At 43.1% G+C, this 24,078-nt stretch overlaps 1 protein-coding gene across 1 annotated transcript in view; it reads left to right on the top strand.

Annotated features, from left to right (window-relative positions):
- Positions 1 to 23,492, top strand: part of LOC116490624 (partitioning defective 3 homolog B-like) — a 100,926-nt gene extending 77,434 nt beyond the window's left edge. The window contains exon 6 of the mRNA XM_032190003.1: positions 21,796 to 23,492. Within this exon, the coding sequence (XP_032045894.1) occupies positions 21,796 to 22,150 (355 nt within the window). The 3' untranslated portion in view covers positions 22,151 to 23,492. The remainder of the gene's footprint in view (positions 1 to 21,795) is intronic.
- The last annotated feature ends 586 nt before the right edge of the window (positions 23,493 to 24,078 follow it).

Genomic DNA, 24,078 nt, shown 5'->3' with positions numbered 1-24,078 from the left:
CTGTTCTGTCTGCAGAAAAGAAGCAAAATGGGAAAGACAGAAAGGAAGGCTTTGCAAGAGAGATACAGTTCTGTGCACTCGGCGCTTATGTGTTGCCCTGGGGCTAAGGCTAAGTAGTGCTGAATAGATTTATTAAGCAATGTTAAATCTTCCTGCTTAGGAGAAGAATGGCTTGAATCTTATACCTCTTAGCCTCCTTTTTTGACAAGAGGAGTGTGGGAGCTAGAAAAAACATTAGTATTTTTGAACTCTTTTTAACAACTGTTTTCTTGGTGTAATCCAGAATATTTTCCTGATGGAACAGATAGAAAGCAGAAGCTGCTCTGTTTGTTGATAGCTGTATTTTTCATAGCTTGCTTTTACATATTACATATAGCTTTCATATTATATATAGCTATACCCATAGCTTGCTTTTGTGGAAGTCTGTCTCAATCTAAATCACAGCCTTGCCAATAGCAACCTTGCTCAGAGGAATCTCGTGCCCCCAGACATACTCTTTGCTGCATTAAGCTGGCTGTGACCAGAAGCAGAGACACTGAGATGGGATACTGATGGCATGATGAGTGCAGATCAGAAAGCTCAGCCATCTTCCTGGTAAGAAGTGCTAATTCCAAAAGAAAGCTAACATTCCAGACTTTCTCTGGAATCCTCAAGTTACTGAAAAATATGTGTTTTGTCAAGAAAACGGGTGCGACTGCACTAAGAACATCACAAAATAATTACCAGGATGGAAAAATGAGTTCAGGCTGCATTTCTGTGGCTGGCAGGAGACCAGTGAGCAAGCTAGCAATTGGCTCATGGGAATATCTGTCTCAAATGTAGCATGCACCTTAAAACTGGGGAACTTGCAAGTCTGTTAAGGAAGCTTTTTAAGGCAGTAGCTAAAAGAAGCCACCCACCATTTCTAAGTTTGAAGCCAGAAAGGGCACCTGTGATCACCTTCTCTGAGCCTTTCCCTATCCTCTACATTTCTGCATCAGACTAAATTTCAATTTTGATCTACAGCATTACTTTAATAAATATACTTAAAAAACATTGAACCTAGAATTAAAATGTCACAGAGTGGAGAATTCATTACACTCTTCAGAGGATAATTATTTTACTATTTGAAAATATTATGCCTTCTTTAAGTCTGAAATTGTCCCATTTCATTTTCTGAGAAAATTACAAGTTTCTGCTAGATTTTAAGAGCCAAGTGGTCTGTAAAATCTCTCCCCTTCAGTAGTCCTATGCAGTGATCATTTATTTTATCTTTTAACCTCCCTTTGAATAAATTAAATAGATTGGGCACTTAAGTCTTTCACTATAGACCATGAAAACAACGTTGACTCAGGGGGCAGGAATCCCCATGCAGTCAAATTATGAGATAGCCTCTAGAGTAGAGTTGAAAACATTTCCAACTGTTTGGATCAAAAGAATTGTTTCTGTAACACCTACGTCATGAAGAGATAAGGATCCTCAAAGAGAAGGAATGGATTACTTAGTGAGTTCCATTAGCTTTTTCTTGCAGTTAAGTGTTCTTGCCTTTACTAACCAAGTTAATTTCAAAATTCACAATTTCTGCAATTTAATTGAATCCCCAAAAACGTCATCATAAAGTGACTTGACACAAATCACCAGGAAAAGTTAATTATCTGTTAAATAAGTCATCATTTGCCATTGTCTAGCAGAATCTGAAAATAATATACTGACAATACTTAAATATGTATATAGTGTATTTGCCTGGTTAACAAAAAGAAATCATAATTTTAGTGCAGACTATAATTAGCTTCAAATCAACTTGTCAGAGCATTCCCAACCTATGGGAATCAACAAACCAAGGAACACAGATGAAAAAGCAAGGCTTCAAGTCAATAATTTAAATCAAAATTCCCTGTTTCTTGGTTTAAATTGCAATTAAATTTTCTGGTTTCAATCACTTTCATTTAACTTAGTCAGCCCATTTTGCCAAAAGTCTTTCCCTCTTATTTGGGTACTTCATTTACTTTCATCCTTGACACACAGAAGTATGTTGCACAACATTCTCCCAGCAGCGCAGTCGTGGTTACAGCCACCAGCTGAGTAATGTGGTGGTGTGGTTGGTTTTTTGTTGACCCATCTGCACTGACAAGGGCCATGCAGTAGCAGGGAGGTCTTTGGTAACAGCAACAACATTGCTCTGTCCTGCCAAGTTATCTTCCAGGTGCCTTCCTAGTGCTCAGCAACCTCTTAATACCTGTCTACCTCTCAGTTTCCACTGTTCCACTCTTCAGTTGACTTCATTACATGGCTCTACTCAATTCTCTTTTTCTAATTTTTAGCCCACAATCATGTTTTGTGGCAGGCAGAGAGTGGCAATGCTGATTGCAGGCTGCAGGAATTGCAGGCAATGCCAGTGCTGCCTTGTAGTGCTGCCAGTAGTTAAAACTGTAGGGTCAGTCTCCTGTTTCAAAAGAGCATCTGCAGATGTATCATCATAAACGTGGTTTGTTTTTGTTTTCTTAAACTGCAATGGCAGCTAACTAACTTATCATCCTAGTCCAGCATCACCAATGTCACGTTCTGTCAGTGAGAGCACATAACAAGACACACATTATGCAGATACAATGCAAACCTTTAAACTTTTTCTGTATAATATAACAAGGTGTATTTTAATAATGCTCTAATTTGCCCCCCAAAGTGGTGGAAAACAGGTAAATATTTTGTAGATTTGGGTTAGAGCTGAAAAACGTATGTATCTTCCCATTTCTCATGTTGATTAAAGTCAGGAGATAGGTTTGAGAACCAATTGTGAGTGGTCTTTTTACTTCAGTTTACAATGTGAATTAGTATTTTTTTTAAATATTCACCTGACAGAGCTTCAGAACTAAGACAACTTGATAATTTGAAGTCTTAGCAAAAATTAAATAGGATTGGAACCAAGTAGGGAGCAAAAATGAACGACCCACCTAATTTCATCATCCAATGTCCTATAAAATATAAAAAATGTCCAGTATATCCTACAGTACACTTGATTATTAACTTTCTCTCCTGTTTTAGTCATCTAAAGTAATATCAGTAACTCAGGAATATTTTTAAATATGATTTTTATCTTGACAGCTGTACTTTCATTGAGAATGCAGCAAAATCTTATCTGTCTGCATCTTCCAATGGAGTGATCTCATTATAAATGAAATACGTGAATGGTTTTAGTTGGTTTTTAAGTCCTGGCAGATGAATTTAGAATCAGTTTTAATGGAAATACTGGTCCTACTCAAGGACCTCCAAGATACGCTGCAATAAACCAGCCAAGATGAAATACAAGCAAAGAAAAAAAAAAAAGAGATCATTCTTACATGCTAGAGCACAAGCTTGGGAACCAAGCTGATGTGCTTATTAAAAGATTATCTTAAATCCAATATCAAACAGTTTAAGATTTACTTAACTTTACTTAACTCTGCAAGGTAATAAAACTGATTGCTGTGGAAACTGCCCAGAGCCTCAGAGATGACAGGAAAGTCATTGTATTTCAAGAAGGACAGAGTCCAGATCCAAAGTGGGACACCTGAATTGTGGTAAATGGCACGCAGCAGGGACCTGCAAGTGCTCTGTTGCATCATGCTCTTGCATCTGTTTCGGTTGCTCTGCTGCGTTGTGCCATGCTCCTAATAACACCTCTGTGTCATATGTGATGTCTGAAGGATTTCTTTTGTGCATGGTGTTAAAATATATCTGTCCAAAAACATTTGGGGTTTATAAATAATCTGTGCATATCTTCTACAGGGAGAGTCTCAGACATTAAAAGCCAGTGCAGGTAGGGAGGGATCTACATTATACTGTAGGTGTGGTTCATAAAATGCTCTTGTGTCTGAGGCAACCTAAATTTCTCTTAAGACTAGGAGGAAAGGAAACTGTAAATGAGATCACAAATACAGCAATCCATAGGTGGAATTCAAAAAGGAGGGGATTTGGTTGTTAAACATGCCTCTGGTCTTCTTAACAGAAGGAAATATCAGCTGAAATGAACTGGATGCCTCTATCCAAATTGAGTCTTTATGCTGAAAAAGTATACTTGAGAAAGTCAGAAAGGTCAAGGTTCATGACATCAAATCATGGATTGTGGCTGGCGGGCCACCTCTGTAATTTCCATGGGGATAACTAAAGAAAACTGAGCAAAGAAAATGTCTGCAACAACTGGGATATAGCTTGAAAAGAACACTGAAAGCCAGATGTCCCAGCAGAATACTTTGGAAGTGTAGGAGGAGGCAGATGGGGATGGGTTTTGTCAATTTTTCTAATAAGTCAGTCAACTCCTCATAGCAAAGAGCCAGTTAATGCAATATGGAATGGTTTAGAAGTCAATTAATATTTTGAAATTAAACAGCCAGCTTGCTTTTTTTTTAATTCTTATTTTAAGGAGATATTAGCTGGAGTAAATTTAAATTTTAAATTGTCACATTTACAAAAAACATGGATCTGATATGGATTTTATTGTACAACCAGGCATAAGACCTCCCACTAAAACTAGGAACACCAAATTCAGCTTAAAAATATGGTAGGGGAAGAAAATATTGCCTGTGAACAAAGGGGCTTGAATTAATATTATAAAGTTTAATGAAGTCGTGGAGACATGACTCAGGAACAGAAAAGAAAGCCGTATTAGCTGTGCTTCCAATGAGCAGAAGAACAAAACAGCTGTTCAGAACAAAATTTTAATGAAAGAAGTAAGTGTCAGTAGAAAATGGTTAGGTTGAGATTAAGGATCTGTGGAAAAAAGATAACTGGATGCAAATTAAAAACAAGGAGATCAAATTAAAAAACAAAAGCATATGTCCCATAGAATGTATCAGCAGAGTGATGTGCTGAGTGAAACCTGGGGAATAAGATGTGTGCTACAAAATGCAAATAACATCCTCTGCATTGTCAGGATGAATATTGAAATGGCTCAGGAGACCAACAGACTGGGAAATTCAGCCGGCTGCTTTATAGGTATGGATATCTGGAATAAAAATGTTGCTGCTTGGGTTGGGTTGTAAGTCAGAACTGATCAAAAAGTTTGGACTCTAAGCTGCAAAAGTTTTGTTTTCGTGAGAAAGGTCCTTGTAAATTAACATAAAGCAACTCCACTGCAGTTTTTGGCGTTGCCTTTCTCTTGATAAATAGGTCTGGAGGTGTGGCTGAAAGACAATTGCCAGCAAACGTGCTTTCAAAACAGCTAGCCGAGGAGAAGCGTAGGAAGCCAACACCATCAGGTGTAAAAATACACGGAGTTTTTGAGGATGTTGGATCAGGATTTTTTGAGCAAGCTTCCTGCAGTTCTCCCACAGCGTTGTGCATAGATGTCCTGTACAGTTTGTCAGAGCTCAGCAAGGTTCCTGCTAACAAGTGGCGGCTTTGCGATGGCTCCCATCGTTCAGAGGCAGGCTGCAGCGAGCTCTCCATAATCCTGCCTGTGTCTCCTCACAGCAAAAAGCAGGAAAGGTTAAAAAGAACAAGGAAGTTGCACTGTCATGGCAAGATCTGAGTTTCTAATAACAAGCCATTAAAAGTACATCAGTTATAAGTATTCTTGCGTGCACATTGGTAAAGAAGGAAAGGAGATATTGCCAATAAAGTAGGGAAGTGAGTTGTATGTGGACAGTTTTAAAGGCGCACTGTAGGGTAATGATGGGCTGTGCACTCTTAAGGACCCGGATTCAGTTCTGGGCTCTTTTACAAGCACATCAGGAGGAGACACAGTGAGCGCCTGGAGTGCCACCCACTGAGCAACGAGAACACGTGGGGTGAGGAGATCTGAGCCACAGAGGAACTCAGGGGCAGTGCTTTAAACAGCCCTGTAGTTGTTTATGAGTGTTATCCACTGTGAAACCCTGCCTTGTGAGGAGGGAGCTTTTATATAAACTGGTGATTAAAGGAAAGAGCTATCTAATTTGGGATGAAGAGAATCACTGAAGAAGTTAATAGTAAAAACAGTTGCTAGAGCAGCTGTTTCAATACAGCTCATTCAACTGGCAGCCAAACTGCTTCCATCTCATGAGTAGGTGACACATTTAATTTCTCTGCACAGAAGTCTCTTAAATACACATCAAGAGAATATTCTGAATTCCATGTTTTTATCCACTTTCTTTGTCCATATATTCACCTAAGGTTTTATTTTGCTCTTTAACTCTGGCACTTTAAAAGGTCATGCTATGGGATATGTTCATCCAGGTAGAATAACACCTTATTCTGCAAGAAATGCTGTACACGCTAGTATGAGCCTGATCCAGAATCAGTGCAATCCATGGTTGTGGTTCGGTAGGTTTCAGAAAGCAGTCGGTCTAGACTGAAATGCAGTTGCTGTAAGAGCATATTCCATCATTTCTTTGTTGTCCAGGTCTGTTTGATAGCAATTTGATAAACTGTGGTGTTATTTCTTATACCTAAATGGTATCTTTGTTTTTTGCACATGAACTCTGCAGACCAGTGCTAGCAGTCAAAATCTCTCCATATTTTGGAGGTTCTAGAAAAAGGAGTATATCCTCGCATGCTATTTTCTTCTCTACCCTGTCCCATCTTACCACAGATATATGTGAAGTAGGACTTAAAAATGAATGCAATTCAAGGTCACTGGAGAGTCACAAACATTCACATCAGTGGCTGTTACGGGCCATTAACTTTGTTAAGAGCCAACATGGAGCTAAAACTCTTGTTGTACCCTGTTAGAGAAAATTAATTCCTGCTTTCTTAGGAATCTTTACTCTCATCTCTGGGCTTGGAAGAGATTGTATTGTTCTAACATTTAATAGTTATGTAAATTAGCTCTAATTTTGTCACTTAGCACCTGTACAAAATTTTCTACTAGAACAGTTCTTTAAAATACAGCGTAAACAAAGTACAAGATGCTCAGGGATGCTGCTCTTTCAATGATGCTTATTTAGGAAACTCTGCATAAGCTATTTACCATAGGTAAAGATGCTCTGGCTGTGCCAGAAGAACACCAGCTATATCTGGTAGGCATGTAGTTGGTGTTAGTACCCAGTTAGAAAGGGAGGTGAGGCGAGGAGTCATGTAAACTGGAAGCTGTTCCTCAAGTCACCATCTTCTCTCTGTGCGTAGACTGGTTGATAACTCATGCACTTGCACCAGCTGAAAAAACAAAGCAGAACATGCAAACGTCCACTGTATAACATACATGGGAAGCAGGAGGAGGTGGCTGTTAACTTGAACAGAAAGTGCATTATCTGCCATCTTTGTTCCACTCCAGATGTAATTCAGCAAGAAGATTGAATCTGTGTGTTAGATGGTCTGAGACAGCACCTTGGAAATTGGCAGCCAGTTCCAAGCAAGAGAGGAGAGAGAGAGGGCAGTAAATGTGTGAACAAAGCCCGGCCCAGGTTATCAAGTAAAACCCCAAGCCAACGGGGGTCCTTGAATATTGAGTGGCTGGAGCTTTTCTTCATTTAAAGTAGAAAAATAGCCTTTGTTTTCCAGGTGAAAAGAAGTACTTTGAGAGCAGTCGGTTGTAGATCATGACAAAATCTGGCAAGCAAAACCAATCTCAGCAGGATTTCACAGCTGAAAATCCATATGAATGGCTTATTGCTTGGTGTTAGCGTACTGTTGTACATACCCATGTGCCACGAGGTTTTGGTCCCTCATTTAGCATTTTTATTATGAATTTTGACTCCATCTGAGATGCTGTGCTTCAAAGAAAATTAATGCTTCTTTTCTGAGAACAAAGATGTTTTCAGTGTAATAAGAATACATTTTTAGAAGTCCATTTTTATGGTCATGGTGTTGGTTATGGTTTTTCCTTTTGTTTTCTTGATAGCAATATGCTCTTGAACTGAAATCAACCACCAGTAAAACAGTAGCTGGGACAAAACTAACAGAAGAAAGGACATAGAGTCTTTCTTTCAAAGATCCTCATACAGCAAATGTGCACATTAGGAGATTAAAGATCTCCAAAGTGAGCTAAAAGTTTTAAGGACACTGGTAGTCACTCGCAAAGCCCTGTGTGTCCCGTTTCTTATACTGCCTGCCTAACTCAACTTCTGGTCATCCTAATTAGTGTTTTGGAGGTCTCCAAAGGCACTGGGTTTTCTCACTGACTTGGGAATTAGGCTGAATTTAGGCTGCCTGAGCACACCGGTGCTGATTTTGAGCACCTTTCTGTGAGGACCACTCCACTGCAGGGCATGCTGCTGCCCCTCTGGGCAGGGGAAGCTGGGGGCTGCGAGCTGTGCTGCGGTGCTGCCTGCGCCACGGCGCCTGGCACAGAGCACAGAGCTGCACAGCAGAGCGGCTTGCAACGAAAGGGAATTTACAAAAAAAAAAAAAAAAAAAAAAAAAAAGCAAATTCAATTAGTCAGTTGAAATTGAGTTGGGGATTACAACTTGGATTTTTAGGCCCAGATCCATCAGAGCACTTAAGCACCTGCTTTACCTTGAATACATTTTGCTTTTCAATAACAAGCATTTGCCTAGCTATCAGAGACCTCCAGGAAACCTGGACTTAAATGTGCATTGTAAAACATGGGGGAAGGATGGGAGACAGTCAGTGGTACTTACATAAATTTCACTTTTTCACTCTCTGAGCTTTCTGTGGTTTAAATAATGCTTCCCTAATGTTGCCTCAATGTACTGGTTTTTGTTAAATATCCTGTAAATAATATCAAAATATCATTATATTTAATGAATAATCTGACTTTTTCTCTGAAGAAACTTGTTACTGATCTTAACATGGGATTTCTTTAGTATTACTGAGTGGAATAAGAACCTTAATGTCATTTTAGTTTGATTTCTTTGTGTGAAGGGCTGACAGCTCTCCCTTCTCTCTCATCACCAAACATCTAAAGAAAGCTCCGTTATTGAGAGATTACTGCACTGGTCCTTGGTCTTGCAGAGATTTCATCAGAAACATTTTGTTTTTAATGGACAATGGAAAGTGTTCAGCTGTCCATTATTACACTTCTTTGTACACAGTCTAAAAATATAAATGGAAATTATAATTACATCTGTAATGCTTGGTCCCAGCTGAAATCACTTTAATCCCAATGCGGGGGAAAAAAATCAATAAAGAACCCTTAACCCTGGTCTTTTCCTCCTTAGACGTCTCGTTTTCAGTTGTACTAGTTTATACCACAAGTTTTACAAGTTTCTCAAGGAACTTCAGTACACGGAAACCATTTTGCATCCTTAGAATGGTGTTGGTGCTCTCTGCTTTTCTGACATAGAAACTGGAATGTTCTTGATTGTTGGTTTATATTGTAGCTGTTTCATGTGATGTGAAATTCCTCCCTTTTACTTTTTCATCATTAAAAAAGAGGGGCCTTTGAAATGTTGCAGAGTTATTTTAAAGAAAATCCCAGTTTACTGGAAGTAGAATTTCACTTGTTTATTAGAGAGGAACCCAAGTCAGCATTAAAAATGAGCACGGAGGTTTAGAAAAGACATCATTCTCAACTCACCACAGTGCCTCTGTCCTATATTGTGCTTTTTTCCTATGGGATTCAAATAGTAGGTCTTTCAAGGTTAAATATCAAGTTCAGGTTTTGTGTTTTTCCCTATCCCCATCTGTGAGCACATGCACATCAAGTGTTTTGTGTTTCTGCACCTTTCTGCAAAGCTGGACTTAATGCTGATAGTGGTTTTGTTTTGAATGTGTTTTGGGGAGGGGAAAGAGGACTACTTTTGTCCTGTAAGTCGTTAATTGTCTACTGATTGCATCTTCCTCTGAAGCATTGGGCTCTGGTAGCAGTCAGAGACATGGTGCATGCACACTCGGCTGCATCGCCCCAGTTGCCACATTACCAATATTCAGAAGTGCAGAATCTGTGTAGTAGAGGTGTGCTGTTCATCTGGGGGAACGCCTGTTCCTTAGCAGCTGTACCTAAACACCTCCATCTAGGTCATGAGCACTCAAAAAGCAAAAAGTAAATTAATGGTATTGGTCTGTCTTTCCTCTGGATACCTGCAAGGGAGTACCAAAAAGGAAGTTTCCGTGTGAAGTGAGGCATTTCAGCAACTCCCATCTCGTACTCCAGCTATTTAGTTGCTATCTCAGGCTTTCAGACCTTAACTTCCTGACTTCATTCCAGGATACAGATGTCTCATTCTCTGCCTGCCCTCTTCTCCCCTTTCAGATACCATTTTCCTATACAAGAGCCTAAATCCAAAGCTCACTGAAATTCTTCCATTGACATCCAGAGGCTTTGGCTGAGTCTGGATGAGGCCGGGGGACCAAATTTCATGTACCATTAAGTTATTTCCTCTTCTCTGTCTGGTATTTGGGCAGGGCGCAGATCTCTTTCCATCTTCACTTCCCTCTGCAAAGTGCCTTGATGTTTTTTTTATGAACTTGCCACTTCAAATCTATCACATCACACAATCTGAAAATAGGCAGAATGATACTGTAGTAGTGACCTTTATTGTTCATTAGTGAATCAGCAGCCTAGCGTACTGTGGTTTTAAATGAGCTATAAAAACTGGTTATTTTCGATGATGATTCCCTTGATTTGAACATACTAGAGCATAGATAATTGTTTGATTGATTCATTATGTAAAAAATTTGTTTCAAGGTAGAGGGTATTTTTGTTTAATTTAAAAATAAATAAAAAATCCAGCCAAATTGAGACATGCTGTCTTTAGGGATGTCTGGAGTCTTTGCCAGGTTCTTACCACGTTCAAATAGGGAGGTGCCACTTCTCTGTTTCTCTCTAATGGCATACTGGGCCTTACTGGGTGGCACAGGAATAGGTACCCAGGGGTACCTCTCTGACTGCGATGGTGTTTATCATAATCTAAACTGAAACCGCTGGTAGCATTGTGACTTACACATATGACTCTACTGCACATGGTAGTCTTTGCCACATGATGTGTGGATATATTTAAAGGAAACCAAAGCCTATAGCTGGTGGTGCTTTCCAGAGCCTCTCTTTATCTCAGTACTGGCCTGCTTCTGTCTTTCAATTGTTGTGTTGTTAACTTTGTAAGGTATCACTAATTTCCAGCTATTAGCATCAGGGTCCCATTGGTATGGGAGGTGGTGTTTTGGTGCATCCTTAGAGCCCATTTTTTTGGCCTCTGCTTTGTGCTCCCTCTTCCAGCTTCATCATCCTGACATCTTCTGTTCTAGGTACATGACTAAGCTGATAGAAGTGTTTCCACGGGCTGTGGTTGCTCTCTCTAGAAGATTGCTGTGCTCCGAGAACTTTGCTGTTGCAAATTTTATCTCGTCATCTGGCATGCAGTATGGTGTGCAGATGGCACAGAAGAAATTTGTTTAGAAGTTGCATATCTCCTGTATTACAAGTGCTGGGGGGATGCATAGATCTGGGATATTGGGGATCGCACCAGTTCCCAAAGATCAAAGGATGCTGCATGCCCAGGGACCACACTGATATGTCCTGGATGCATGATGCTGCCTCAGACAGAAACACATGTGAAAAATCACATAGGTCTGATGGTGTCATGTTTTCTTCCCTCTTTGCTGGCATTGCCAGGGGCAGTGCTGCTGGAGGAGAAAGCAAAGAAAAGAACGGTTGCCAGGCCAAGAGAGGAGTAGGACGCAGCTGCTGTTGCTGGATAGGAGAGTGTGCAGAAGGATCTTCAAGGAGGAGAAAGGAGGGGAGCAGTGGGGGCAAAGCAGTGTTACAGTGATGTATTTGGTAGCAGCGGCATGTGTGCATCTCGTACACACACAGCTACTCTGCGGGGCGTGTTGAAGGGGTGGTTGAGGAGCCAAGCAGGCTCACAGCTGTGTCTCACCTCTCTCGAATCTGCTTCTGCCACCAGAATCTGGTGTGCTAAACCCTCCTAATCTGAACAAGTAAACAGCCTGTCCCAGGCTGCCATCCCAGAGAATGGCAAGGATTTTGTAAATAAAGGAAACAATTGAATGATAAGTTCACACTTCAGCACACTGCTTAACAACCTGATAACAGTTAATTACATACAGTATTTTTAAATGCAGCAACAGGGAGATAACTCATGCAGAGATGGAGCACAGACACTTGGGCCTCGCAACTGAAGGTTAACCTCTTACTACCCATGTCCCTAAAGAGGCCAGTGACCTGTATCTCCCAAATCTCCCCAGCTTTGAACATTTGCTGGCCAGCAGCGACTGAGGGACATCCATAGCATTTCCTCAGCCCAGGTGAGTGCAGGGGGCAGAGCTGGAGGAAGCTGTGCTCAGCCCACGGAACTTGCAGGGCCCCACTTGGAAAGAGCAACCTGTGTCCTGCTGGGCAGGACACGCAGGGTGCTAAAACAAGGGATGTCTCCACCACGGGCAGCAGGTAGAGTACATCCCGTCGGCAGGCGCTGTGCTTGCTGCAGCTGCACTGGTGTTAGTGTAACAGTAGAAGCTCCTAAGGAAGAAGCCAGCATAAACACAGCTGGAAGGGGCTGCAGTCGCAGGGCGCTCGCGGCCGTCTTCATGTCTCAGCAGCTGCAGGCAGTGCTACTGCTCTCTGGGCACCGGGTGGGACGTTTCCGTCTCTCCCAGCCCTGTGGGATTCAGGGGTTTGACCCTTGTTATTTAAAGCTCAACCTCAGGACGTACGCTGTCAAGAGCGCCTGCAAAGTTTGTGACTTAATACAAGTCTAATTAACTGATTTGCTTATCCAAATGTGGAGATTTACACACTTTTGTGGAGGCAGCTGTAAAGTTATAACTTCAGCTGTTTATCATGCCCTGAGCCTTTAAATCTCAATTATTAAAGGTGGTGTTTAATGGCTGGCTGGAAAAGGGGTGGTTACCAGAGTGTTAATGGAGTGCTGCAAGCCAGGAAATCTATAATCTAATGCCTGTATAGAAATGAATGGCTCTAACAAAAGAAAATATAAGGGAAGGGGGCTGGGGGATGGGGAGGCTCTATTTACAGGCTGCTTGTGCTGTTTAGGAGCAAATCAATACATGAGCAGTGGAGGAACAATGGGGATTGAAATACTGCCTGAAGAAACCAATAAGAGCTGCTTGTTTTTAAGGTCCCCCTCTCCCCCCCAAAAGCAGGATCTTTCTTCTTGGATGTTGAGCCTTGCCTTGACTGCGGAGGGGAGAGAAGGGAATGACACTTCCCAGGGAGTTTAACAGAATGTCTGGACCTAGAAACAAAATGAAACGGAGGGAAAAATAACCAGCTACAGTCAGTTTCAAAAATCATTTTCCTTTTTTATTGAAGCATGATTTTACTACCCAGTTTGTGCCATTGGAGGCAGAATTGACAGCCATGCTTCATCATGGCAATGGGAGAAAACGCTGCAAGGAATGCTTTAATTTAAATGAGAGATGCTTTAAAAAAAAATAAGAAAGAAAGAAAGAAAGCCTGAAAGCTTGGTAATAACATTAATAACCAGTTCTTGCGGGTTTTTACTAGCCCACTAAAGATCAGACAGCGTGTTAAGATCCCAGCGGCTGAACAGTAAAGACCCAGGCCCAGGCTATTATTTCTTAGGAAGATTCTTTTAATGACTTCTGTTATTTGTTGAAAAATCATTTTAACAGCACAGCTGAATAATCACCATGCTTTAAATTCATTCCATGTGAAAAATGAGAACAGGATAGAATTTGGTTTTACGTCCCTTTGAAAGCGCTGAACGAAAATGGCACAGGTAGGAGCAGTGAATGGATAGGCTACTGGAGGAGGCTTCCCAGGGTGGTGTGTTTGTTTCTTTCTGAAGGGGAATTTGGACTGTGGCAACAGAATTGCTTTTAAATCAAATGAAAATCTCCCAAACCACCACATGACCTTTAATTTTTACCCTGGTAGCCTCTGAAAACAGCATAGATCTGCAGGAGAGCTTAGGGTGAGGTGAAGACATCTGAATTTTTGGTGTTTCTGGCTCTTGTGCTGCTGTACAGGGCCAGTGGTGGGGTCTCACCTGTCTGTGCCCCTCTCCCTTCCCACTGGACGTCTGCTTTTTGGGACAGTAGCTGGCTCTTCTCCTGGCAGTGTTAGCAAGGTGCCCACATCCACTGGAGTTACTGCACAGTACTGTGGTACAAATATCCCATAAGAGAGACTTCACGTGAGCATTTCACCCAGGTGATGACAGTTCTGCACTTGTTTGGACTTCTCTGTATTAGTTTGTCTGCTTTGAAAGTCAAAATTCAGCTGAGAAACCTAAAGCATTTGCTTCTTCTGCTGGCTTCAGCCCTTTGAAAAGCTTTCTGTCCTCCTGTGCCGCTTGGCCTGCATCATCTTAGAAACGTGACGCAAGAGACCAAAGGCCAAGAACACTTAGTTTATAGCAAGAGCTTTTGGCCTCTGCTGATATGCAAAACAAAAGACCAAAGGGACCTTAAAATCCCATCCAGGTCTCTCCCCAGCAGAGCAGGGGTTCCTGAGCAACAAGCGTGCTTGCTTAGCATTGAGAGTAGGTTACCAATGCCAAGAGGTTAATGACTCGCGTGGTATTATGTTGTGTTGAATAATGAGTAACATATGAAATGACACATGTTGTAATGACTCGCTACTTAAAGTACCAATCTACTTAAGACCCCTTTAAGCTCGAAGAGATCACAGAATAGCGATGTCTTGTTCAATAGGTGCTGCTTTATTTTATGCCTCCTGGTAGAGGAGATGTGCCATGCCTGAGAGCATACAAACAAAGCAAGTGGTGAATTGAGTAGGAAGGATTATTGGACTAGTTGTTTTGAATGCTCATTGGGCATTTATAGAGCACCAGCTAACATATTTGGGGCTTGTTGCTGTTGATTTGAGTTTTTTAATCCTGATTATCACAGTTCCTATATTTGTAGGTTGGATTTAGGGAAGGAAAGAAAAGGGAGCTTTGCCTGCAGGATAGGATTATCAGAAGCTGGTCTGAGATCTTCTGTGGAAAACAAACTAATGCTGGAGCACAGGAGCAGCATAAAGTGTTCCATGGCTTTGTTGGCGATGGGAGGCGGTTTAATTAAATGGCAGCCTAAACCATGATGTTAACCAATCTGTGACATAGTCTGGGCCCTTAGGGATTTAGAACAATTAGTTTGTTTGTGTGCAGAATAAACTGTTGGTGCTACCATAAGAAATCTTAGTAATCTTATAGTAAAGTTTCAGACCTGTCAAATTGCCGTTTCCCTTTCTGACAGTTGCTTCTGCAGTCTACTTGTGTGCTTGGAAAGTTGGGACAAAAGTCTGACAAAACTTTACACTTGGCCTCAGATGTAAAGATGACTGGGGCAACTGAATAGCTCCAGTTCCTAATAACTGCCCAGGTAGCTGCTGGGCCCAGCAGCTCAAAGGGTTTGTCCCTCTGCAAATAAAAAAGACTGTTCTCCAGTCACTTTAAGAATAGACTTCGAGTAATATAAACTCTACAGTTGCATTCCAGGACTGTGGTGTTTTTGCTGTTTGTTTCTAAATACTCAAAGCCATAGTATTGTAGAGAAAGAAAAACTGCACACGTAAGCTCTTATGTTCAGGCCAGTCAAGACCGCTGCTCAACTTTGCAAAACTGTGTGCAAGGGCAGGGAGTCTGGCCTGCATCTCATCGGAAATGTACTCTTGCTTGAATATCAAACAAACTCGTATGGATCCCTCCTTCTCCAAATCCAAAACAAATACAAGTTCTTTAAAAAGGAGAGAGATCTTTCTGCTCTTTTTTCCACTAGTAATGCAGGTCGTGAAATGATCATTATTTTTATGGGACTGCAAAGCCTATAGAAGTCAAAGCTATGTAATATACATTGCAGAGTGTTCTGCTAATCCCGTCCAACCGCAGTCGTGCCTGGCCCAGGGAAGAGGGTCTGGTAACTGGAAACCTGACACTGAAGGAATTCCAAACACAGTCCTCAAACTAAAAACAGCTCTCTCCACATGGCATGTGCTACATGAGAGCCAGGGATTGTATTCGTTTATGTTATCTGATTTTTTAGCCTTGCGTTGTTGATAAAAGAACAGGAGAAGAAAGCACCTCCACCAGCTCAGCCCATAAATAATCTGTGTGTGGTGTGTTTGAGGTTAGTATGACATTGCTAGACATCTGCCTTGTACTGAGAGGTACAAGCCTCTCTCGTAGACAGGAGCCACAGAGCACTTCCTTGCGCTGCAGATTCCTCCCAGCATTAAGATACCAAATTTGATTTCCTGTGGTTTTTTAAAATGCAAAACCTATCATTGGCTATGGGAAGTATTGGTCTGAAACAGCAAAGAATATTTGTTACAGGAGTATATCACCTATTAAGATGTGGAGACAGACTTTAATGAAGCTCAGAGTCGTGCAGTTGTTTTTTTTGTAACCTGCAGTATTTTTTTTGTATTTTTTAATGAACATGGAATATTAAGCAACAGAATTTCTTATTGCCACAGACTACAAACAGCACAGCAACGTCTTTAATACTGTATCTGGAGAGAGAGGGGCTACGTGGTCTTTTCAGTCAGTTGTTTTTAGTGTACATTGAGAACAGCTTTATAAAGACACAGTAATGTATTTGATACTCTAAGATTGTTTATTTGCATAATTTAATTCTTACATCTGCTCCTTTTTTCTTTAAAAGTAGATCCTCCTGGCTGAGAACAAACAGCTTGCAATCACAATGCCTACAATAGAGTTCTTCAGTGAGAATCTGGACACAGACAGGACCTTGTTGCTTTCTCCTGTTCTTTAATCACAGCCTGAGCTGCCTGATGCCATCACCCAGAGTCTCTCTATGTCTTGCTTAGACATGAAAGAGATTGCAGCCAAATGTGGGCTTTCCATTTGCCACTTAGTCTGTGGCTGTCTTTGAAGTTTATTTCAAGAAGTACTCCCTGACAAAGTAAGAAGGCAGTTTTTCATGTGAGATTATATCCCTTGCAAAATATTCCTGCAGCAGCTAGAAGGAGGCAGTGATGTAAGAAGGGAGCATTCCCTTCCTTGCTTTTTACCAGGTACTAAGAATGTGACCTCTGTGATTCTCCCCATAGAACAGAGGCAAGAAAAACTCTTTTGTCATGATGAAATCCAAACCCCCAACATGATGGGGCACAGCATGAACAGCCAGATCGTCTTTTTGCTTTCCTTTGCTTTGAGATAACCCGAGCATGTGTCTTTGCAGCTTATGTTAAAGGTGACCTGCAAATGGGGGTTAACAATGAAACACAGTAAACCTGAAATGAAATGTGCTCTTTTTTTCCTTTTTTTTTTTTTTTTTTTTAAACATTAGGTATTTAGGCCAGTGTGACAGGTACGCTCTACCCTGTGAGACTCTTGGCAACTGAAGAATCACTGAAATGGTGTCTTTTAAAAACAAAAAAAATGGAACTATAGAGAGCAAAAACTGTTTTGGTTAGTGTTTTTTTAAACATACAGATACCCATTTGACTTCAGTGACTAAATATTATTTTGGGTAAAAGAAGCCCTTCTTATGTATTCTGACTCCTTTAGTTCTGTTTTAAATAATTCCAGAAGCGTTCAAAAATTCTGCAGCAAAGCCAGAATATATTAGGTCTTACATGCTTTGTGCTTGAAAGGTAAATAAAGCAGAGATAGAAAAACAAACTAAACTATTTCAGGCTTTACTTGTCATAGAGAAAAAAAAAACATGTACTGCTAATTGAATGTCAATCGCCTGCTTTAACTGCTTTACAAACAGGTTACCTGCTTTACTTGGACAAAGCTCCTTTTTGCTCTTAAAGCTCAAAACTAATCGCAGTGCCTACCCCATCAGTCATGTAGAAGATGAACCCATAGAGCTGCTAACCAGCATGTGAAGCTATATGGCCAAACATGTCTGCAGCTACCTCTGCGTGATCTATGCTTCTGCTTCAGGGGAAGGTGAGATTTCTCTCCCTCATGATAAAATGAACATTTTAAGGGGCACCTTGCGTGTGACATTCTCGAGGGGTACATTTTCACACTACCCCACTAGCTTTGCCCTTTCTTGAAGCTGGTGCTTCTGCCTGCTTGCCTTCCACTGCTTCCTCGGTCAGCAGCCTCTGCTGTTAGCTAGGCGCACATCACTGATGGATCTTCCACTGGAAGCCAGCAGAGCTGAACTGTCAGCAGAAACACTTTTTGAGCTCTGAGATCAGTTCCTTCCCAGGATGTTGTGTCAACTTCCCCACCTTCTGCCTGCCATTAATTTCACTGGGCCCACAGGTCAAACAACTGACCAAAAATCTGGAAAACAGCTGACGGTCAGAGCAGCTCCTACACAGCATGTCCTCTCAAAGGACACACTCCTGGCCTGGTCCTTTTGAGTGGCTGGACCTGCTTGACCCAATTTGTGGATTTTTGATCAGTCCCCTGGGTCACTGATTTTCCACTTGAGGTTATTGGTTTGACCCCCAAACCATGGGTCACTTGGGAGGTGTGATATGGCCCCATGAACTCTGAACTCATCAGGAGCCTACAAAAACAGCAACGAAGGGGAGAAGAATTTCATTAGGGCCTCCTCAGAGGTGGCAGTGTCTGCCGAGGGGAAAGGCAGGGGTTGTTTTGCTTCTTGCAGAAATAAGCATAGCAGCTACAAGGGGCTGCCAAGTAGAAAGGGCTTGGTTTGAGTTGTTACGGCAATTTCTTTACGGGTAAACAACAGCATATACTTTTACACCATAAGCTATCAAGTGAAAATGCTGTTTTTCCAGAGAAACCCTGCTTTTGCTGCCTGGAGCAGCCCCATCTCCCAGACTTACTCCTAATGGTAACAGCATTTCTATAGTCAGAGCATGGCATCCAGAGATGGTTTTTCTACCTCAGCAAGTTTGACTTTCTGAGGACTAATTTGAAGCACTTGGGGAGGAAAGGGCTGTTTTCTCCTGTATTCGAAGATGTGCCAAATGGAGGTTCATGTCAGAGACTCCCCAGGCTGGTCGTTTGCACTGTGAGCAGCTCCCTGAGAGCAGGCTTCACCGAGCAGGGCTAGTAGGTGGGGAGGAATTAATCTTAAGGAAATAAATCAGCTTCAGCATGCAGTGTTGGTCATAAAAGGGAAGCAAAATGTCATTCTTTGTGGATTTGCATGCAAAACACCCACTGGATCACCAGGGGAAGTGAGCTGCAGAGGGTGGTACAGCCACGGGGATATTCTTCATGAAATTTCCCCTGGTCATGATGACTGGAGGCTGCCTTTTGGGCCAAGTTACCAGGGTTTACCCAGCTTTTGCTCATGAGAGAGTTGCAATAGTCATTTATTAGATTCCTGATTATATTAATGCCAAGGCTGCCAAAAAAAATGGCACACCTTCCCATCCTCCCAGGGATTTCCTAAAGGATCCACGTGAAGTGGATTCAAGTCTTGTCTCTCTGCACAACCTCTCCTCCAGCTGCTACCCCCCAGCTCTGAGGAAGATACTCCAGAATGATAGCAGCTCTGGGTATTTCCCAGATAAACTGGTGTGAAAGAGAGCAGCTTGCATATTTATGTAGTTTTTAAGAAAGATTTTGCCCCTCGTTCATGTTCCTCTGCAGTCTGCCTACACAGCAAGAGGTGGTATAACTGTAAGTGAACCGATGGTGGATTTTAGTTTTCTTGCTTAGGTAACAGCAATGAGGACTGTGTGGCACAAGCTCAAGATGCTTGGGTGCATGCCTGAGGTCTCTGGCACATCTTTGCTGCACAATTCTAGGTGAGAGCTGCCTGAATGTGCTGCCTCTGCACACACTTCCACCCAGAACTGGACTGCCTGAGCTTTCCTGGAAGCAGCCCTGCCGGGAGCCAAGCGGGCTGGCTGGATAGCAAAGCGCATCCCCCTCTTCCTGCTGCATCCAGACCCATCGTGTGAGCTGAGGGATGAGCTGTGCTGAAGGCTCGGGAGATGATGCTGGTGGCTCGGTCCTGTTCTCTGCAGTCATTTTGGTACCAATTAATCTTGATTTTGTTATTCTAGGGTCATTCAATTTTGTAGTTAGATCTCTGTCCAAAAGCTGCCTGGCTTCTTGGTGAATTCTGGATCTGTGTCCAAGCTCAGTCCCATTTTAATGTGATCCACAAGAATTTGGTTGATTACAGCTGCTGATGAGAACATCTTTAAAATCTAATAACAAGGATCTCGAATGTTACCCTAATTAAAAGGTGATGGTTGTAGGTTTGACATTTGTTCTTGTTGCTTTGCTGCTTGACACAAAGCAGTTCTTAACATTGCAGAAGCCCTTTTAGATTGGATGTGCGTTATTGTGCACAGAAGAATTAAAAGCTGTGTGTGATGGGACTAACTAGTGAACAAGTCTTGATAGAGAAATACATGGAGCAACTCCTCGGCCTGCTGTGGAAATAAGGCTTCGTTGCAAGGCGTAGGTGTGTGAGCAGAGATAGCAGTTGTCTCAACACATGCGGTTAGGAGTCCTTTCAGTATCTCAGAGGGTGGCTTCAGGCCCTTCAGCACTTTGTCTGGACTGTCTCACAAGGAGAGAGAGGGGGGAAAAAAAGCCAAGAGTGCCTGTCTTTTATAATGTTCTGTTTTTAAAGCAAAAAGTCTCTGGGGAGCATGGGGTCCTAAAAGTCCAGGGCCTGGAATTCTTCCTTTTGCTCTTTCCATTTTAAACAGGAAACATTTGCACTAAGTTATTCCAGGGGGAGAATTGTAGGTTCATTTCAAGGCAGATAATGTTTGTTCATTGCCTATGTCCATGATTTACCCCATGGGCTTAAACGAGTGCAGCAGAAAACCACATGTTTTGTTTTACTTCATGCAAAACAATTCCAATGGAGTCTGGGAGTCCAGATTAAGAAAGGGGAGGTGAGCTTGTAAAATCTCTGTGTGAACAAAAGAGAGGCATTGATGAATTGTGCACACCTGATCTGCTGTACCATGAACGATGACTTTTTTTAATAAATCTATGGAAAGGCTATTTAAACAGTTGATGAGTTTAGTCCCAAACCAACAGAGCAGGTGTAATTGATTTATATTTTCGGCCCCTGTTTTGGGTCAAAGCCCTGCCTTCTTCCTTCAGCTCACACTTGGAGAGGAGCTTCCTGTGCAGTCAATGGGAGGTTTTGCCTAAGTGCAAAGGCATTTGCAATCAGACTGGCAAAAACTCCTAATTGAGTTGAACTTTTGTGGGTACTCTGGCGACATGTCTGTGAGAACAATTATTTTTGCCATTTCGAAAGTATCACAAGTTAAGCTGTACTAGGAAAAATACCAGTCCTTCATTAGTGCAAATCATGGAATTAAGATGCAGAAAGCTACAGAGAGGGCTCGGTGGCACATCCTCAGGGATGACATGTTCACATGTTGCTTTTCACGTGAACTAGAGCTTGTCAGATCCATACTGATGCAGATAAGTTACAGACAGGTTACAGAGCTGTTGTAACATCGAGCCTTCCAGATCACAGAAGGTTTTTTTGAAACCCCATTGGCAGCTTGCCCGTTGCACACAGGTATAGTAGCCTGACATCCCTTGTGTTTCTTCCAGGAGTTCCAGTTTTTCCAACTGTAGTGTTTGGAAAGCTTTACGGTCTGACATGTTAGGAGAAAAAATAGTGGGAAATGGCTTGGAAAGCGTGAATATTTGTGCATGTAAAGCTTATGGGATTTGCAGACTTGCAGACCCAACTCATCTGTTTATCCTCAGGCCAGATAAGATTCAGTCAAACATGCATTGTTTAAAGGAGCTTTGTTTCCATTATGGCAAATGGATCACAGGAGGCTGAGTTTGGGAGCTGAAGGGCTCCAGTGCTCCCCCATTGTAAAAGGGCCGTGATGTGTGCTGGACCCTTCTTCCAGCGTCCTGGGTGTTGCAGACTTCTGTAGCTTGCAGGTGGGAGGGTTGTTATCCTTCAGGAGTTCTTTTGACTCATCTGGACAAGTCATGGTTGAGGTGGCATTTCCTTTCCCAAAGTACACATAGACTGTGAGCACAATAATGTGCCTCTAGGCTTGCAGACTGCCTTTTTATGTGCTTTATTGTGTTTTTCCTCCTCAGGCGTGGACCTGCAGAACCACTGGAATATTTAACAGGACCACGAGTAATATACAAAGAGAGAGATCTTCCCTACTACCAAGGAGGACAGCCCGCTGTCCACCCATCGAAGGGGAACTACATCCGCGCACCAGACACGAGAGTGGCAGAATTGAGGTACCCCCAGTACTACCCAGCCCCGCCCGTTGCAAACCAGCACAAAGGTCCCCTCCGGCAGGACGTGCCACCTTCCCCTCCTCAGCCCCACCGTGCACCAGCTTATAACGAAATTGTCCGACACCGTGGGACCAGTCCAGACCAGTACCAGTACAGGCAACAGGATCCTAGGCAGAAGAACCCCATGACAGCAGCTGTATAGCCACGCACTGGACTTGCCAGCACAGCCCGGGAGGACTTCTGTTGGACCTCGGCCTTTTAGAGTTGTTCCACGCGTGGCTGCCTGTAAGAGTGGCATTAGACCTGGAGTCGTTTGCACTGAGCTGGGCTCAGCAGAGGTGCTTTCTAACAGGCGAACTAAAGCCGCGGGAGGTACGATGTGTTTTGAGTACGTGAGGTACCAGACAGTTGAGTATTTTTTAATTCCTTTTTTAAAATAGAAAGTGGCTGCTGGAAATGAAGCGCAACACTCATTACACCTCAGGGCTATTTACCGAACCCGGCTGCACCTATGCAGCACACAGGTGGCTGCGTAAGGGCAGCGGCGTCACCGGAGTTTACTTCAGAGCACTGTTGCAGAGCCTTTAAGTGAGAACACAGCATGCAGTGCGGACTTCTTGCGGAGCTGGGGATCTTGTGTAATCCATCAGCTGACCAGGGACCTCGTGGGGTTAGCCACCACATTCCAGGCTTGTTCAGACCAGCAGCTCTGCATCTTAAGGATGCTGCAGTCCCAGATTTGTAATCTGGCCGTTGTCTTCCTCTTTCTATTTGATGGTGGCAGCAGTTTATCTTGTAGCCTGCATTATTATTTTTTTTTGCAGTTTGCATAGCAAGATTCTCCTCTTGTTGCACCTGCTGCGCTTGGAGTAAGGCAACAAGTTTTATCCACCATGCTTGAGCAGGCTTGCAGAGGACAAGGCAGCCGGCCATCTGAGAGGTGTGTGTCTGGGTGCATGTGTGTCTGTGAACACTTCTTAGTTACACAACGTGCACTCTTTACATGTAAACCCCAGAGAGCAGATCCTTAGTTGTTCTCAGCAAGTGTCGCTCTCGGGTTTTCAGTGGAGCTAGCCTCTAAGAAGTGGCTGCGGAGGTGACCGCGGGCGTGGAGTCCCTAACTCCCGTTAAGTTAACATATCAGGTGCTGCTTTGGCTCAGGCAGGGCAGCCCAGTTCCCAGCCCGCTGGCCAGGAAGACAGCCAAGTGCCTGCCAGTGGCATGCGAGTCGATCAAGTGCCTGCGCCCTGCCCTCGCCAGCCTGCTGCCACGGGAAGGCACCTGTCAGAGCAGGGCTGCCCGCAGCCTCCACATGGAAAATCAGCCTCAGGCGGTGCCACGTGCCAAACGACTCCAGTTCCTGCAGTCGGGGGCCAGCAGGGAGAGAGGCTTTTCGCAGTGAGAGGTGAGGAAAAAAGCGAGGAAAGGAACAGAAAGAGCTTTGAAACCTTGGGGCCCCGGAGGAAGAGGAGGGAATAGCTGTAAGCGGTGAGTTATTTGCAAGAGTACATGGGAAGAGAGGAGGTAGGAGGTGGGTGGGTGGGGAGCTGGGGGCGCACGATGCTGGGGCTCCTGCCCGGCTCTTTGCCCCGTGCAGCCTGAGCTCGCTGTGCACCCAGCCTGCCAGGAGGCCAGAAATATACGATGGCAGCCACAGAGACATAGCTACCTGGCCCAGCAGGGCTGGGGGCCCTCAGAGGTTTATCTCAAGGATGTTGTTGCAGGGAAACCATGCAATCTTGCCACCTAGCAATATGAAGTCACCAAGTGCCCTTAATTCCTCAACTTCTGTCTTTTGGGAGTGTTATTAAATAGTTTGGGCTCTTCTCCTCGTCAGGGAGAGACTGTGACCTAAGCCAAGGATTAAGTGCAAGGATTTCTTTGATGTCTTTTTGACACCTTTGGTATGCAGCAGATTAAATCACATAGGTCACTTCTAGGTGTTAAATGTCACAGGAAGATCTATCCTGCCAGGAGTGTGCCCCTTTACTAGAAATCCCTGGGAAAAGGCCTCGTTAGAGTAAGAGATCCGTAAGGCGCACGGGGGGGCGGGTTTGTGTGCTGCTGCCTTCCAGGGGCCACAGCCGCAGCTCGTGGCCGTGAGAGGGTGAGCATTTATCCCTGCCAGCC

The sequence above is a fragment of the Aythya fuligula genome, chromosome 6, assembly GCF_009819795.1.
Source record: "Aythya fuligula isolate bAytFul2 chromosome 6, bAytFul2.pri, whole genome shotgun sequence".
In the NCBI taxonomy this organism is placed as follows: domain Eukaryota; kingdom Metazoa; phylum Chordata; class Aves; order Anseriformes; family Anatidae; genus Aythya; species Aythya fuligula.
This window is presented reverse-complemented; position numbering and strand designations above follow the sequence as displayed.